The sequence below is a fragment of the Camponotus vicinus genome, unplaced genomic scaffold, assembly GCF_025532165.1.
Source record: "Camponotus vicinus isolate PSW18456_S1 unplaced genomic scaffold, iyCamVici1.0 SCAF_4, whole genome shotgun sequence".
Taxonomy (NCBI): domain Eukaryota; kingdom Metazoa; phylum Arthropoda; class Insecta; order Hymenoptera; family Formicidae; genus Camponotus; species Camponotus vicinus.
In genome coordinates, this window is record NW_028141976.1 from 5,885,385 (window position 1) to 5,904,385 (window position 19,001).

Consider the following 19,001-nt stretch of genomic DNA (forward strand, 5'->3'; position numbering starts at 1 on the left):
TTTTCTCTCTTTTTTTTTTCCGCCGTGAGATTTGTTCCCCGCCCGAGTGCGCCGTTTGCGTACGTGTTTATCTAAGTGTATTTTGGATGAAACATGGGAAGGTCGTCCCGCTTACTGCTCGCACTTGCGTTCGTCTGGGTACGCGCATTATGATATGGTTGAAATATCGTATAGTACTCCTTGGTATGTCGCAAATGTTCGTAAGACAATAAAAGCAATATATGCGAATCATATGATTTGAAATGAGACAAATGGAATACACTAATCAAGATTCAGTACAACTGTCAAAAAATGACAGTTTTATCAATTTTCTGCATTGGAAAGTTCTTCGCTATTAAACATTTACATTGATGTATGTGTATTTCTTTGAAAATATTTAGATTTATAAATGTTGAATTTTGCAAAATTAGTTTTTAATTTGAAGTTGATTTTATTATATTTAAAATATTCAAATTTACTTCTAAATATATATATATACACAGTAAAAAATAAAATGTTAATTATAACATTTTTCACATGTCCCAGAAAGTCCACTTTAAATTTTAAATTAAAATAACTCATTCGTCGTATGTTACTTATTGACAAACTAAAAATGTTAAATAATTGACACAATACTTTACATTTATTTTTGTTATTGTGACTTTAAGTATAATGTAAAAATAACATACAAATTAATTAAAAATTACATGAAAAAATAGTTACAATAACTCGTAAGGAATGTTGAGGACATTAACATATAATAGTAATTATTTTAACTTAAATTATTTGTAATAGAAACATTTGATTTTAGTAAATTTGATTATTTTGTATGTCAAAGTTTAAGATTATTTCAAGATTCACTTTAATTTTTCTTAGAATGTTAAACTGACTTTGAGACATGTTGATTGTTTAAAATGATTATGTTAAAAATACTCAAAATAATATTCCATTTCTAAGAGACATATACAAAGTGTTAAGTTATGAAGTTGACATAAATGTAACACATGAAAACGTTATAAAAATAATAACATATAGGTTGTATGTTAATTTTACATTGAAGTACTAATCAAAACGTGATAACACAAGAAAATTTCAACATATGGACGCACAATTTTTTACTGTGTATATACACATAAATTCTGTGGACGTAATTGTTAATCGAATCAAAATTTATTTTTGTTTGTACGCATAAATTTTAAAACGCTGCACGTCAGCCGTGTTAAGAGACTTAGCGGTCCAGAAAAGCGCGTTGGGAAGAAATATGCCAGGGGAAAACCTAGATAATGCTTCCAAGAAATAAAAATGTCGGTCGCTCGAACACGCGAATTAGGAACTTCGTAAGAAAGGTGGGATCTGGAAGGAAGTAGTCCAAGAAGATTTAGTGCGTAGGCAATTTGTGGGACGTTATGTTACTCTTCTATAGTAATTGTGACTTCACATGAGAATTTACGAAAATGTCTCTAGAGATAGCTATTTCCTATCTCACACTTATCCCTTAGATAAGTATAAAAGTAATAAGAAATTACATTGATTTTTTTATTTATGCATAAACATAAATCAATTTTATTACAGATACGTTTAAGAATCTTGATAGTAATTTTTGTAAAAATTCTGAGCATGTATGTGTATACATTTTACATATAAAAAAAAGAACAGTTTTATGTCAACGCTTTATGCTGCAAAAGAATTAACTGTTCATATTAAACAAAAAAACAAAGAGAGAAGATATGCTTTAATATTTTCGTTTATTAAGCAGCGTAAAAAATATTCGGCCACAATACGTTTTCGCATCTCTTTTATTTGTTGCAAATTTAGCGGTACTAATCATTAAATTATCACATAGCTGTAGTCAGAATAATATTCATAAACAGGCGACACGCGTAATAAACGCGAACGCGTTTAAAGCGTTTCATTTAAGCACGTTTATCTGAAACTACAGCCATCGGTGTGATATTATTTTTCTGGCATAACCAGGCACTTTTATCGCCGATAAAAACGAAACTAGGGTTTACACGTGTGGATTTTCTTTCTCGATCTTTTTAAAGGATCCTTTTAAAGGGTCTGCCTTTCGGTGTTTTTAAGAAGAAAAATGTCTCCGGTCACAGAAATGACAATGATGATGACGGGGAGCAGCAATCTTAGTTTACGGCACATTTACGCGCACAGTTTATAATATTACGGGAGGAAAAAGCCCTCGGGATAAAAAAGTGGCGAGTGACTATTCACATAGGGGTTGTAAAGACTCTTGCAGAGGTGGCGCCTGTCGAGGATTCGCGACGAGTAGAAACGGATGGCTGTAGTCGGACGCGAAAGTATTACTGTATCTAACAGAAATATATTTGTGGAAGAGAGAGTGGTCGAAATTGTTCCGCAAATTTCCTGGCGTGATTCATATCATGCATTTGCTTTTAAATGTGTTGGCACCGGCTTTGATTTATTTAATATATACAAGATGCATATGTAAAGGAAAAAGAGATTTCGTAAGAGATTATATAATTTATGTTAAAGAATGTAATATACTGGAACTATTATTTATTTCAACGTGCAACGTTATGTATAGTAGTTTTAGAAATAATTTTAAAAAAGAGAGAGACGTTGCCTTATATTTAAAAAATATATTTTTTAAACAATTGAGGCTTAAAAATTACTTTAATGCCTCCGTCTAATTTATATACCGGAAAAACCATTGAAAGTGATGTAGAGACGGGGATAATGACGTTGCAGAGTCATTTTCAGGTAATGTACATTCTTATTTGTGACGGTAGCTTTTTGTCAATTAATCTGAAGTTATCAGGAAGGGTGGTAGGACTTTACTCCATGTTACTAGGGTGAAGGCGTAAAGGGGTAGAGTGTTGGTCATTTGTATAACGTCAGTGGAATGAGTATGTATACGGGCGTTATCGCACCACAAGAGGGATGGTGGGAGGTAGTGATGGAACCAAACTAATATTTACTCCCGATTCTCGAGCCAAGCAAACGAAGATGTTCATATAAACTAAGTTAATATTAACTTCCGAATTGTAAATTTCACTGATATGTTTCTAATACTTGATACGTTGTGGGCGTTTCGTGTTTAAAATATAATTTGTAGGATGTCGGAACACTTGTGGAATGCATAAAAATGATTATAATTTTGTTTTTTAATAAGTTATAATATTATATATATAAAAAATTTATAAAATTATATGTTTAACTTAAAATGGACTTACAAGTATTAAACAAATTTACAATTTATTTTTTGTCATATATATATTTATTTACATAATATAAAGTGCTTTTTTAAATTGCATTATAAAAAATTACTTTTATGCAAAAACGTTAAATAATGGCAGATAAAGATTATGCGTGACAATAATGAATAAATTATCATGTTTGTCGAGATTGAAAGAGAAAATCGCAGACTTTTGGAGAGAGCATTGTTTATGCGAAACGGTTAACTCAACGAGTTACGATGTCAGCGGGTTGTTCTGGGCAGATTCGTTTGATAATTCGATAGCCGTCCGCGTTTCAAGCCCCTCGCAATCCTCGCCGCATTCACCGTGGATTTACTCTCATGCCGCATGCAGGTTCATCCAATTAAATTTATCAGATTGCACGCGCTCGAGGGTCAAAAAGAGGACAATGATTGGCAAGTGTTTGTCTTTTTGGGTCGCAATAAAAGATATCTTTTTATTCATAGTTCGGACATTGCGATACAAAATGGACAACGGTGACATAATGTAACAATAGATTGAAATAAATGTTTAGATGCTTCAAGGGTGATTTATCTTAAAGATTTGGTAATTTATCTTAAAGCAAGATGTCTTATTTCGCGATTTATATTATTCACGGAAATTATTTCTTGTAAGTTTTATGTCTCTGATGCAATAACCTCTGTGAAATTGGCTTCCTATTTTTTAAATTATTAGAGTTTCAAATGTCCCCCAAAGAGTTCTAGGATTCTTGATTTTTTTTCTGCACATTAGCGGATTCGTACAGTCAACTCGTAGTTTCTATTACGAACTTTCCTTTCGGATCAATCCCTGTCAACCACCAATGAGTATCGTCGTTCAATCTGATGATGATTGATGATGATGGAGAATATACTAAGCGTTCCGAAAGTATATTAAGTAGAGAACAATCCGTACAGCTATTTGAATGATGCTTATTTCGAAGAGTTTTTTAAAAGTTTAAAGTTTTACAAGACGTGTTTAAGTAGTAGATAAAAATGTCAAAAAGCTAGAAAGATATAATAAGCATTGAGAATAAAAATAATGAATCAGCTAGAAATAAGGTAAAATGTAAAGATAACGTTTTTCGAGATTATGCAAATATACCATTTAATAAAGATTTTGTATTAAATAAGAGAGAAAAAGATCTCCAATTTGAAATTTAATATTGAATTAAAAACACGTGATTATTTTACATAATGCTAGATAGAAAATTTATTAAATATTGAAGTATGATAGTATAATTTCCATTAATAGATTAAAAACACAAAGATATTAATATAATAATAATAATAATAATATAATAATAATAATAATATTAATATAATAATAATAATAATATAATAATAATAATAATATTAATATAATAATAATAATATTAATATGATAATAAGAACAATTTCCTTTATATTATTTTTAATTGAATTTTAAATTAACTAAGTTATTTCTTTTTGTGATTGAAATGATGTTTGCGGTTACCTTGTATGCACACACAATTTGAATAACGTGCACTATATAATATTTTAAGATTGAAATCGTTCGAAACTTTAACTTTTGCTCCTATACTACGTCTTTGTTTTACGTGACATGCATGTTTGAAATAAATTCTATGACTTGCAGAGAAGAATATATGCGAATCGAGTCTATTCTGCTGCTACGTGAAGCAAATTTATACGAACGCGCGAAGCAGACTTAAAAAATACTCATTCTTCTTAACTTACACATCATCATCTCATAAATTGCGTCACAGTTTAATTTCGAAGCTTTAATTTCGAAATCAACGTGTATATATTTTTATACAATATGTACACTATTTTGTGCACAAATTCTCGCAAAAATATAAATTTATAAATTTGTAATGCGTGAAGGAATAAAATATAAAATACGTAAAAAAGAGTATATTATAAAACAACTTTTTCTGTATTCATGGATATACGTATTTTTTTGTGTGTCATAGTTGAAATGTAGAGGTAGTCAGGAGAACTCTGATTATAAAACCGTGTACGCACGAATACGAGTGATCATGATAAAAGCGTATAAACTTGTAATCTAATTTATTAAAAAACAAGTTTTTACAAAAACATCCAAACAATCACTTTTACCGCAAACTCACTCAGATCAATTCCACGGGTGAGCCAATAAAAACATGTTATTGATTAAACATAAAACATTTCTCGTTCTCTTTTTTTCTTATTACTAGCAATATCCTTTGTTGAGAAAATTTTGCAAATAAAATTGCTAGCGAACGCATTCTCGGCAAAATACACGTCGTTTGCTGCAAATCGTGTATACATGTAATGCCTTTCACTATCATGAGAACGAGTATATACATTGTCACTAAAGTACGCTAGATTATTCTTCGTAGTATATGACGAAAGAGACGCCGAGTGGGAGGGGGAAGCGAGAAGAAGATAGGCAGAATTCTATAGAGATACAAACGAGCATGTACAATGAAGCAAAGTGCACAGCTATGTTCCATAAGATATTCTACCGAAACGTCGAAGAGCGTATTACGCTTAAGAAATGAGCTGAGTTTGCTCGCTCGGCGCCAGTTCGCTACTTGCCAGTTATAATGCACTTGGATTCTGGTATCTTGTAAGTAGTACATCCAGCAGTTGCTCGCAGCAGACTTGGAGTTGCGTTCTCGCGGGAGACGTCGGCGAGCATTGGTTTCCTGTCCAGAATTCGCATACAAGTTTCACGAAAGATAGAACATTCCTCATGCCTCCCCGCGATGCTCGACATATGCAACACGTGTGATTAAGTCGTGAACACGAAAACAAAATTTCTTAAATCTGTGATTTAATAACCCTCCTGTAATTTTATTATTTATTTTTAATAATATTTTGCTTAGCAACAATTATTTCTTGTTTACAATTTTAATAAGATTGAAAAATAGATTAAGCGTAGATCATGTCAGAGATTTAATAACCCTCCTGTAATTTTATTATTTTTTTATTTAATAATATTTTGCTTAGCAACAATTATTTCTTGTTTACAATTTTAATAAGATTGAAAAACAGATTAAGCGTAGATCATGTCATTTGTCAGAGCATTATTCTCTTTTCAGCGGCAGCACATGTACGCGAAACATTCAAGGAAGGTGCGCAGCGGCATGTAAACGATGCCACTAATGATTTGATGGAAGATTTGACCATTTTCGAGCCGACAGCAGCGAACGTCAGTGCATTTGTAGGACATACCGCATATCTACCATGCCGCGTGCGAAATTTGGGCGACAAAGTAGTAAGTCTTTTTTTATTTTACTTATTTCTTCAGACAACAGCAACTGCCAATCAAACACGAGTTCTTTCTGAATTGTTTCAATTAAATTTATATAAAAAATAATTCGCATACGATATTTCGCATTTCAATAAAAATTGTATACGCATATATATTATTATATTGCATGAATTTCGTTTATTGGATGATAGTCAGTGTATAAATGATCCTGGACAATTGACAAAGATCGCGTACGTGTGTATATCATTATTAATTGCAAACAAGAACTGATTGGCCCGGCAGCAATTAATCTGAAAATTTACCGGAGACAGCTTCGATTCAAACAGGTTGCTTCCAGTACCCTTATCTACACAAGAGAGCCTATGTAATTAATACAGCGGAATGACAAATTGTCGCTTCTGTAATAGCGGGCCGCCAATAAATATCGCGGCCGCGATTAGGGGACTCCCCACACGTAAATGTAGATATGGAAATGGTATCGTGGAGCATAGGAAATGGCATGTCTGTGACGATCTGTCATGAGGAATCGCAAGGACACAGATATCGTTGTGTTTCCTTTGAAAGCGAAATCTCTCCGGTGCGTATCTCGGGGCGTTGACTAAGCGCGACATAGATTTAACGAAGATGTATGAGCACCTTAACGGAAGCTTTCCTTTACAGATATGTATGCCTCGCTCTTAGCTCTCGTCCTATTCCGGAGATTTGTCAAAGTATTCAATGCTCTGCGCGAATTTATAACGAACTGTTGATTGAAGCTCATCAACGTTGATGAGACTTTATGGATATAGAATGATGTGAATAATAGGGTGGTAAGGTTTAATTCTTAATCGCTTTTCTTAAGACATGATGTGTAATGTTAATGTCAGAAAGATGTTCTTACATTTTCATACAACTCTTAAATAATATAACCGAAGTTAAGGGCAAGAGCAAAAACTTGTAAATTTGTAGCGTATAAAGAATGTAGAAGGAAAACCGGAAATTCCTAAAATGTTTACATCAAAGTACGAACTCTATAACTTATCTATCTAAATTCTTCGCTCCGAGTAACACGCGCAAATAGAATCTTCCGGAAATTCTTGCGCCTGGAGCTGTAGTCTCTATACTTGCCGAAGTGCCGAAAACACGGTTTCGCGGTAATAAGAGCGCCAGAGGAAGATCGGTGGAACGACTGAAGCGTGCGTGCGAATTTGTGGACGATTCAGCTGCGATTCACGTAAACGGTGGTTGTAATCATTTTGCCAAGAACGCGATTCTTTCTCGTCGCGCTGCACATTCACGTATTTTTGACGGTTGCGAGACCAGTTCGCTCGCAGACACCCAATAGATTAAAGGGCACTTGGCGCCAACCGGGAATCATTCCTGGGAAGCAAACGTCATGTTCCTCGCTATGTATTTTTCCCTACGAACGCAATTTTTCGACACGCCCGTCCAATTTTCGCGACCTACTTTTCCGCTTTTTTGAATTTTCTCTCTTGCTTTAGACAGATTTTCGAGCTTCTGCAACGACTTTTATTGTTATCAAACGACCGGCAGTAAAAAGCGTATGCAACTAGTGGATGAATGCGGTTTTTGTAGCGGGCTACTAATTTTTACGTCCATCTCGAGGAAAAAATTAATCGGAATTGATATATGTATGTACACTCTTGACACTTTTGCAATTCAATTTGTTTTTCGATAAAACTGACATTGAAACGCATGATCCACGATGATTTTTCTCTTTTATTTTTTCTTAAGAAAAATGCAGAAGAGATTTCATGTTAGAAAATAATATTGTCATTTATAATAATATAATTAAAACTCGTTGTAGATGAATATGTATATCTAATTGTAAGTTGTAGACGCTAACATTGAATTATTCTGAGTTTACTGAATTATTTATTTTTTTCAGCATTTCCTACAATTCACTTAGCTATTCCGTTCGTATTTTATATGCATTATGTGAACTATAGCTTTGTTTTTATTTTAATTCTTCTACTAATCAATTATTAATTTGTCACATTCAATATTTTTCATTAATGTCATGTAATATTTTAATAATAATTATATTATTTTCTTTCTTGGAAATAAGTACAGTTGTGTGTGTGTGATTAAAATTTTCAATAAAAATACTTTATTTAAATTTTCCTAACTTTTTCTTAGCAATATATAAACCGCATTCTTTTTATTAAAAGAGAATTTGATTTCAATGTTGTTATCTAAAAAAAATTTAAACAGAAGATTGATCGTACGAACAAACATTATTCAATGTCCAATATTTCAAAAGCGTATTTATGTCTAACATAGATTTTATTGGAAACGAACGAATATATATAGATTTCTTTAATAGCTGGGATACAAAATTGCTCGGCGCGCGTTTTCTCCAAGAGCACGGCCGGATGCATTTTTAGTTCACGTTCACCAGGTTTTTCCAATCTTTTCCACATTTTTCTTCCTTCCACTTATCTGTTTTCTTTTTTTTCGAGCGATCCCTCTTTAATTAAATATCGATCTACGCGCGAATGGTCAGCGACGACGCGTCGATTACGGCAAGTTTTCTCGAGTTAAGTCGGAAAATCAAATAGAGTTTAAGGTGAAAATAATTGCGAAAGATTAGTCGCATTTTAGTAAAACTTGGATTGCATATTAAACAGGAATAAAATTGTAATGAAATTTGTAATGTCTCTTACATCGGATTATCAGTTAACATCGGATTATCAAGTAACATTCTTATAAGAAATTATAAATGAACGAATCCGCACGAACAAAGTCATTATTTTCCAAGTCTCATCAATTCCGCGAATTGCGAGCATTAAAAATGAGCATTCAGAAGAGAATGCGAGAGGAAATAAATCGATTATCATTTAATAAATGGTATTTTAGTTGGTTTTAAATTAAGTCATGGATAAATTTATGCACAATATCTGCAGTTAAATAGAAAATTAATTAAATTGATTTAAAAAATCGCTTACAATTAAATAATTATCATGTAAATATTAATATACTCTTTATCGATAATAAATTATAAAATATTTTATCGCTTATTTTAACTTAATATTATTGTATATCGTATAATCTGTTATAAATTTTCGCTTATCGATACTCAATTTCTAGTGATGTATTTCTTGCTTGAATTAAGACTTTCTGCAAAATCGTACACAACTATTCCAATGGTACATAAGAACCTGGCATCAGATTGAATGCTCATTTTTTGATTTTTTTATTATTTTTCAATCTTTATCATTATCGATATTTAATCAAAAACGAATCATTGAAAAAAGATGCAATACTATGGAAGAAAGTTATATGTATAGGAATGGTGAGATTGTGGTCGTTCTGTACGCGTCTCTTCGTTCTGATTGTGAGTGCAACGAAAATGCATAGCCTGATATTCAATTTTAAAGGGTCAATGCATATCTGTTCCCGTTTCCTTTTTGTAAGAGAAGAAATCAGGACTTGATCCCTACGAAATATCAGTTTACGATTCCTTCGGGCAGGAATATCAAAAGGGTCGAACGCGAATGTAAGTCAAGTTAGCAGCGAATGACTGTGTCTATTGTATTCTTCTTCTATAACGGTTTCCAAGAATCTTATTTATTTCAGTGAAGATGAGTTATGAAAGCTACGGCTCGCGATTCTTCTACGTGAAGGAAATCCAAGGAACGTTGAGATAATGCAACGTAAAGTGCCGCCCAAATGCAATAAACCTTGTCTTTATGCCACTCCTTGTTAAACATTACTCAATTTAGAATAAAATCTTTTGTGTATTTTCTATCGAGAAGTAAGTTAATTATCATTGTTTGAAAGATAAATTAACTTTCTTCCTATTAAAATTCCGTTTTCTTATAATATGACTTTAAACGAGAAAATATATATTTTTTTTTAATAAGAGAGCTATGAGAAACAGATTTATTATAAAGAGATAGAGATTCTTTTATATATATATATATATATATATATATATATATATATATATCATAAAAAATAGAAATAAGAATAATCTCAAATATAATTGACAACATTTTATAGAAAAAGACAAAAATTTATTTTCTATTTATTCTGAGATTTGAAATATTTTTATACTATCGGATTTTTTTAAGTATCATGTATTTTTAAATATCATTTAATTAATTATAATTTTTATGAAAATTACTGAAATTTAAATATCATCGGTCATCATAATATATAAATTTCTAATATTTTTTCTTAGATGCACAATGTATATCTACAATATTTGTATAATCGAATATTGCGAAAAGACAAATATTGTAGATTCTATTAATATGTTAGTTTTTTAAAGTTATATTAATATTCTTTTTAATAGTTTTAAAAAGTACTCTTATATTTTATGCTACTGTTTAGAAAGTTTTTCTCGCTTCAAATTTTTTATTATTTCTATGGTAAATATTAATATATTATACAGAAGCATTATAAAAATCAAACAAAATTCAACAAGTGAAATATTCATATCTTTCTGTAATATCTCCTTTATTAAAGATGCATATAACCGTTTTGACTTTAAGCATTTTATGAGCATTGCCTCTCTCACCACAAATCGTTTGAATTAATGTTTCCAATGTTAATGCTCACCAGCACATTCTGGCATAGAATCTCCCAAAAGTGTCCCGTAACTCGTTCATCTCCTCGACCAAAACATCCGCGACATGATGGATGGCCGGAAGGGGATTCCTCTGTATTTATGCTGCTCATAAAATTCGATATTTGCGCGCGCCCGCGTTTCTTTGCTTAATATTTACCAAATTCTCGCAATAAAAAGAATGCAGAATATTATTGAAATTCTTGTTTTCTGTGACATATGCATTATCTTTTCCATGAGAAGTTTTAATGAAAGCTTTTTCGATTTATATGCTACAAATGGAAAAAGTACTTGGTCGGCAATAAATATTTGAAAGAAGATAAGACTTTTTTGTGGTGTATTGTGGTGTATGGTGTATTTTTTAACTTTATAATAGAATAAGATAATTGGCTGCATAATAATGATGTTTTTTATAAAGATTACGCATACGCCATTATGTAGCATGATAGATCGAAAAGAAAAGGGCGAATTCGTTCTAGTAAGATCGATTTTCTATGTGTAAGACTCGAATTCCCAGTGCAACATTTCCACCGCATAAATTGGACAATTGCGAATTCCGGACGTGCATTATTCATGATTTCGAGATAAGAGAATGCGACCATTTCGAGAAAAACTAGATGCGTGTATATATGTGAATGTAATCAGAAAAAAGAACAAAGCAGCTGGCATATGGTGGCCATTTCGTTCTATTCTGATTTTTTCAAATTGCCATGAAAGTAGATTCTTTTCGACATTGCAAGAAAGAAGGAAAAGATAATAAAGAGGGAAAATTTTTAAAGAGATTATCTTCGTGCACTTTTCCATAATATAATAGCTTTTAGAATATTCATAAGTTAGTTTAAATTTTGTAAAATTGAAAAAATTTATATAAAATTTTATGCAACGTCTTTTTAAGAGATTTTTGTATGATATCATGTTATCGATTGTAAATGATTTAATACAGACTGGATAAATTATTTGCATCGCTATCAATTAATCGCGACAATTATTATAAAAAGGAAATTGCGAAAAGGACAATAATGAAATACACAAACATTGAAATTAACTGTATAAATTAGAGTAAAATACGTAACACAAATATCGTTATATACAGAAGTTCAATAAATCTACATTTGTGCGAGGTATTGTATTTAATGTTTGTCCTCCCCTGAGATTATATAACATATGAATAAAATTGAAAATATTTCGACGTGAAAATGTTATGAAAATAAAACATCGTGTTTGAATAATTGTTTGTACTTATTCGAGTACTCGTCAATAAGAACTGTTGTGTGAGTTTGTGGAAGCAATATTTACAATCTACGTACCGTAGATATGAATACATTTTTATAGCATGATATTAATAATATTCGCGTATTGATGTATAATTTAAGGTCACGATAAGCAAAAATGTACGATAAATCAAAAATAATGCTGACATAATTCTATAGATGATTATTGCAATGAATCGTCATCTTTGATAACGTGATACAAAAATAATGTAATAATGATTGATAGTCAAATTGTCATTCAATGATATTTACGCATGGATAGAACTGTTAAAATAACAAATTTTATATATATGCTGCTAAATGTAATATATATATAATTTGTATTCTATAATTATGTGTTCGATAGGATATATATCTAACATGTTTTAAAATTGTGTTGGATATTTAGAAAGTAATTATTTTGCATTTCAGCACAATATTAATAAATGATATTAACTTTAATTCGTAACGTTATCTCACGGATGACTTATGTCGGTTTTAAAGAGAGAAAACCTTGAAATTTTGTAGGAGAGCATGTTTATTATGCCACATCTGAATAACTAATTCTTAAGTTGTTTTAAGAAATTCAGCGGGGATTTTAATTATAAGAAGCCTTTCAAGCGTTTCACAAGAAAGAGAGCTTTTTTCATTAAGATTACAGTCGACTACCAAGGCGTTTTCTAAACAAATGTTCCCTTTTCCATTGTATCACCGTAGCGGAGAAAAAAAAAGAAGAATGGCACAAAGGGGTGAAAAACGCAGGAGGGAGAAAGTGAAACAACTGTAGGTGGGTGAAATGCTTCCAGGTATTTCAAAGGTGAGACCATTTTGCGTTTATAAGAAACTTTCGCGTGTTGTTAAATACGTTCGAAGAAAAGAAACGCGGGAATAAATTGAGATGTTAAAGTTTGTATAGAAATATAGATATGATGAATTTTGCTATTCAGAATAAGTGACGATTCTGTGACAATGGCATCTATGGTATTATAATGTATAAGCCATATCACCGCGAAATTACGCAATTGAATTAACAATCAATCATAATTTGGTATTTATGGTAATTACATGGATGAGTGATTTATCCTTAATACGAGGCAATCGAATTTATCGTCAAAAATAGGCACTGTTTGCACATTTCCAAATAGCATAACCAATCGATTCATCATACCTCATTTTACAGCGTGTTGTGTTTCTTGTGTTAATTTACTTTAATACAGTACAATAAATATTAGATATATTGGAATAATTTTATTTTTAATTGTTCCTCCTGCCTCGATTTTTTCAATTATAAATATAACGTTTTTAAAAATATGATTATTTTTAGTTTAGTGATTGTGTTTTATGAAACACAAGTCAATGTTAGTTTTATACATAAAAACAAAATTTTGTACCAAAATATTCTTTATTATTCTAATATAATATTCATGAATTTATTATTTCAAGATTAAAATAATTTCTTATAGTCTAATTTCTTACAGGTACGATGCGTAAAAACGCAATTGTAGAGTATACAACAGTGATTTGTAAAAAACGAATGTATCCTAATTGTATAAAGCAACCCAACATAATTAATATTTAAAAAAATAATAATGGCGAATAATTTTTCAATTGTCCTAGATAAATATTTAAGAAAAAAATATATAATTTTTAAAAAAGAACTTCTTTACACGTAAATTTTTATAAAATATGACAAATAAAAATATTAATTCTTATAAAAATAATTTAAATATTAATTAGATATTAATAAAATATTAATTTAATATTAATATTGAATATTATAATTTAAATATTAATTGATTAAGTAAATATTGTAAAATTAGCAATATATATTGATATATTTTATACCAATTTATATAATAAATATTAATTATATTATAAATATTCTTTCAATATTTAAATTTAAATAAAATTAAATTTAAATAAAATTTAGAATATTTAAAGTTTGTATTATATTACACACACATACGAAATGATGTAAATTTGATATCATAGGAGAATAAATAAGTGATAATTTCATAAATAACAAATCATAAAGTAAATAAACTATAAATTACTCACCTCAAAGTTCCACCTGATACTTCTCCGGGTTCTTTTTTGTTAATTACTTGCTGCTCTCTCGTGGTAGTCACTCGTGAAAACACTATTACGATTGCACGTCTAATTATCAAATTATAACAATCGCACGACACTTTGAACGACGTTAATCACAAGCGCAGTACGCACTTTAATATATTGTGAATATATATATTGTGAGAAAATAATCATATAAAATCATTATATATTTCACATTTAAATCACATAGCCAAATTCATGCGCCGTGAAACATTATCTCCATCTTGTTAACGAAAGCATGAGTGTATTGTATCCAAATTAAAATTAAAGATTAAAGTAGAATTTCAGAATAAAATTAAAGCTAGCAGGTTACTTGAAAATATATCATCGCTTTGCCGATCCATATAATAAGTTTTAATCGAAAAGATTAGAATATATTAAGTTTTAAAAAATAATGGATGAATAAGTATCGAACATATGATAATACGCGATTAATAATTAATAATAATAATTATTATTATTATGAAAGTTACTAATGATTAATATAATAATTAAAATGTATCGCGATGCGACTCGATCGGAATTTATTCGAAACATTTTTCATTAATTATTGAAAAATATGAAAATGATGATCGGCAAGTTCATTTCGATGTGCAATAATCGTGAGAATTAATTATGTGCAGATTAAAATGATTACTATAATTGTAATACTAATAAAGAATGATTGTAAAAGTAAACGACATACGAAGCGATTCTCATATCACTACCATCTCTTTCGAATCTAACCGTGTAAATAACAATACAAAGTAACCACGTATGACAACACACGACTACGAATGCCGTATAAACAAACACCGAACACCTTACCGGTAGTTACATTGTGTTGTCACATAATATTTAACGTATTATAAAATAAATTTATTCATTACATTCTATTCTTTGTTGATGTTTCAAATTAATTATTGTTAAATGATTTGTATGTATGACAACTTTTCATTCTTTGGATTATTCAATTCTATATTATAATAATATCTGAAGTCGAATAATTTAAATAAAGCTGTGACATCAAATACTCATTAATAATTAATTAAAAATTTAAGAAACATACGTAATATATTTTGCATACATTTACTTTATAATACGTTAAATATTATATTTTATGTGACATCAATTAAATGTCTTACGGCACTCAGCGTTTGTTGTTTGCGGCGTTAATATTATGGCGTGTTTATAAGTGTAACTTTGCACGGTGACTTCTTCATTTATGAGGTGAGACTCGAGCAGGATAGTAATGATACAAGCCGCTCCGTATTTCTGCGATCATTCTTTGCGAGTATTACAATTATAATTATCATTAATTCACGAGATAAGTTAATTCTCACAATTATTGCGTATCGAAATTGAATTATTGATCATCATTTTTATATTTTTTTATCATTAACGAAACGTTTTACATATACGAATAAACTTTGATCGAATGGCATCGCGTTTTAATTAGTACAGTCGTTGTTAATTTTATATTTAATATTTATCAATCGTGTATTCAGCGTTCATTCATCCGCGTTTTATGATATACGACTAATAAATACTAAAACGCACATATTTTATTTGTAATTGTTTTGATTAAAATCTATCATGTGGCACGAGATAAAGCGATGATATATTTTCGGATATTACATTCTTCGAATGCTTTAATTTTAATTACACCGCTCATACACACATTTTATATATTATATTATATTGTTTTAAAGAGAGAGCAAAAGCGCATATATTATTCGTTAATAATGGAGATAATATTACCCACGTATACGATTCAAATACGGAGTGGATAGTAGTTTTTTGTGATCATAAGAACATTTTCGCGTTTCTCGTCATAATGTAACAAAATGTGTATCGCATATGATTAACGTCGGGAGTGCCGTGCAAAGTGTCGCGCGATCGTAATTAACAGTGTTTTCATGAGTGAGTACCATGAAGAAATGAAAATGAATTAACAAGAGAGAAGAAAATGTCCCAGAACATTATCTGGCGATAATGGAATAATCGTGAGTAAAAATAATTTATATTATTGACTTATTTTCTCTATTTTTTTATTCATGAATTTAGTTATTCGTTGATCTTTACAGCATATTTTTTTTTATACTAATAAATTTAAAATATTTCAAAATTTTATTGTAAACTATACATTTAATAAAATATTTATAATAATATTTTTATAAATATTTTAACAGATATATAAAAAAAAAACATCTTAATTTAAAACATTTAAAATATTTTAATTATTTAAGTTATTTATATGAAAATTCGATTTTTATTTATATTTTACGAAAATTTATTTCTCTAAAAAATTTTTCGAGAATAATTATGTAATTCTTTTTATTAAATATTTATTTAAAAACAACAGACCTGAAGAACTGAATTACTTGCCATTATTATTTTTAAAAAAATATTGATTATATGTATTGTTTTATATAATTTGTATATACTTATTTTTTTCCAGATCAATATTGTGTGCTACAATTCTACTGTTGCGCATCATTGGTGAGTGTAAAAATATTTTTTATTTTATTTTGTTTTTATTTTGTTCGAAATAATGAATTTATGATTATTATATCAGATTTTCATGTTTTAGTTTTTAACATATTTGCAATATTTTATATAGTATGTATAAAATAAGGTACATATATATATTTATATCTACAAATAATTTATCTGCATGTTATTTGAAACAAAAATCCGTCATGAAAAAGTAATAATGGGTTAAGAGTCGAGGGGAGATCGTTATAATCTGCAATATTTGCATATACACGGTTAAGAATTTCTAATGTTGTCCTGGCATTTTGTATCTTAAATGAAAGTAAGTACTGTGGCATTCTTTGAAATTTCATATTACAAAAAAAATTAATTAAAAGTTAAGTCCGAAAGAGTTTCATTTAACTTAAAATGTTCGTAGAGATGCTTATACGCTATGTTTAAAAACTAGTAACTGGTTTGCTTATATTTTATGCAAAATATTTGTTAAAAAATTTTATTTTGCATTTGTATCAAAAAGTCAGAATTTACCTAATTAAGAGGTATATTTATATAGTATATATTTATATATACTCATTATATAATTGAATATATGTAATATTAATTTTCATTTCTTCATTTATTTCTTTTACTTTTGATTTCCTTTTTCCTTGTAAATAAGGCTAACAATAGATATAATACAAAAATTCTGAAAAATTATATACATAATTTATTATTCTCATATCTTCATTTAAATATAAAATGCAATATTGCTTTGAAAGATACACAATAGCAGGTTGTTTCCTTTGCTAGAGAAAGCATTACTCGCAAACTAACACTTATAACAACTCCCTGGTACACTAAAGTCGACACCGAAACTGGTGGAAACGGAACGCGGTAGAAATGAGAAGTTCCTTTCCATTTGCTGACATCGGACGGCTACGTCATCGTCGTTTACGAAACTTTTATCGCGAATGTGAAACTGTCCGGTTACTGGTGCTTCTGAAAAGAGATTCTCACCTTTCAGAAACGATCCATTTTAAACTCACTGTATAAATGGTAAATAAATCTTAAAAATGGCAAGATAATTCATGCGAATGGACGAGTGTATGATGATGACAGTTGAATAAAATTAATTAAAATAGAAATAATTTTAGATAGTTTGTCGGAGCAAATATAACTGATACTCATTCGTGGTGATGTAACATAATGATCGCAAATATTAATACATTTTTATAATCACACATACGCGTATACACACAATGTTTATTATTATTTAATAATAGAAACAAGCTTCAGATTACTATTCGATTTCGAAAAATAATATTTTGAAAAGTAATATCTATAATAAATAATATTTTGGAAAGTAATATCTCTCAGCGCTTTTTATCAGAAAATGTGCTTCAATATTAGAGAATTTTAACGAATGATATTATTAATGTAATTGGCAGCAACAATATCATATTTATTTACAACATACATTTATATAATATGATTTATATTATTTTACACATTGACAATAAAAGAAAGTTTACACAGCGAAGTTAGAAACAATAAAAATGGAAGAAATAAATCTCAAATTAACTTACAGGAAAAGGCAATATATAAAAAATTGTATTTTATGTGTTTGTTGGAAAATATTAATTATATATAGAAACAGGATATCAAATAATTATAAATTCTTAGCAAGTTATATTATTAAATTGCTAGTAAACATCATTAATATATCCCTCGAACAATTAACATTCCAATTATTTCATCTGGTGTTGGATAATATGAAAGTATAAAATTATAAGCTCAGGAAAAATGCATCAAAGTTTTAAAAAATGTTGTATTTAATTAAATAGAGTTTCTTAAATAATTGGTAATTTATTTTGATCGGGTTTAACTTTATATGTGTGTGTATATATATATATATATATATATATATATATATCCTAGTCGATATATTTCTATAAAATATTATGTAATAAAATTCTCATTTTTATCAAAAATTTCAGAATTTAATTTATTGGATTTTTATTAATGGAAAACTTGGTTTTATGATGTAATTAATTTCAGAAAAAGAGCAAAAATTTTATCTGTATTTCGAAAATGTATCCAATTATAATTAATTAACATCAAGGTGAAAATTGGCGAAGGTTTGTCGAAAATGTCCAATAAAAGAAAAGACATATAATATCA

At 29.3% G+C, this 19,001-nt stretch overlaps 1 protein-coding gene across 15 annotated transcripts in view; it reads left to right on the forward strand.

The window, feature by feature from the left end:
* Positions 1-19,001, forward strand: part of LOC145969851 (zwei Ig domain protein zig-8) — a 109,822-nt gene that overhangs the window by 33,072 nt on the left and 57,749 nt on the right. For all 15 annotated transcript variants that reach the window (XM_083096143.1, XM_083096148.1, XM_083096132.1 and 12 more), the window contains one exon: positions 6,259-6,434. In XM_083096143.1, coding sequence (XP_082952269.1) covers positions 6,259-6,434 — 176 coding nt within the window. The remainder of the gene's footprint in view (positions 1-6,258; positions 6,435-19,001) is intronic.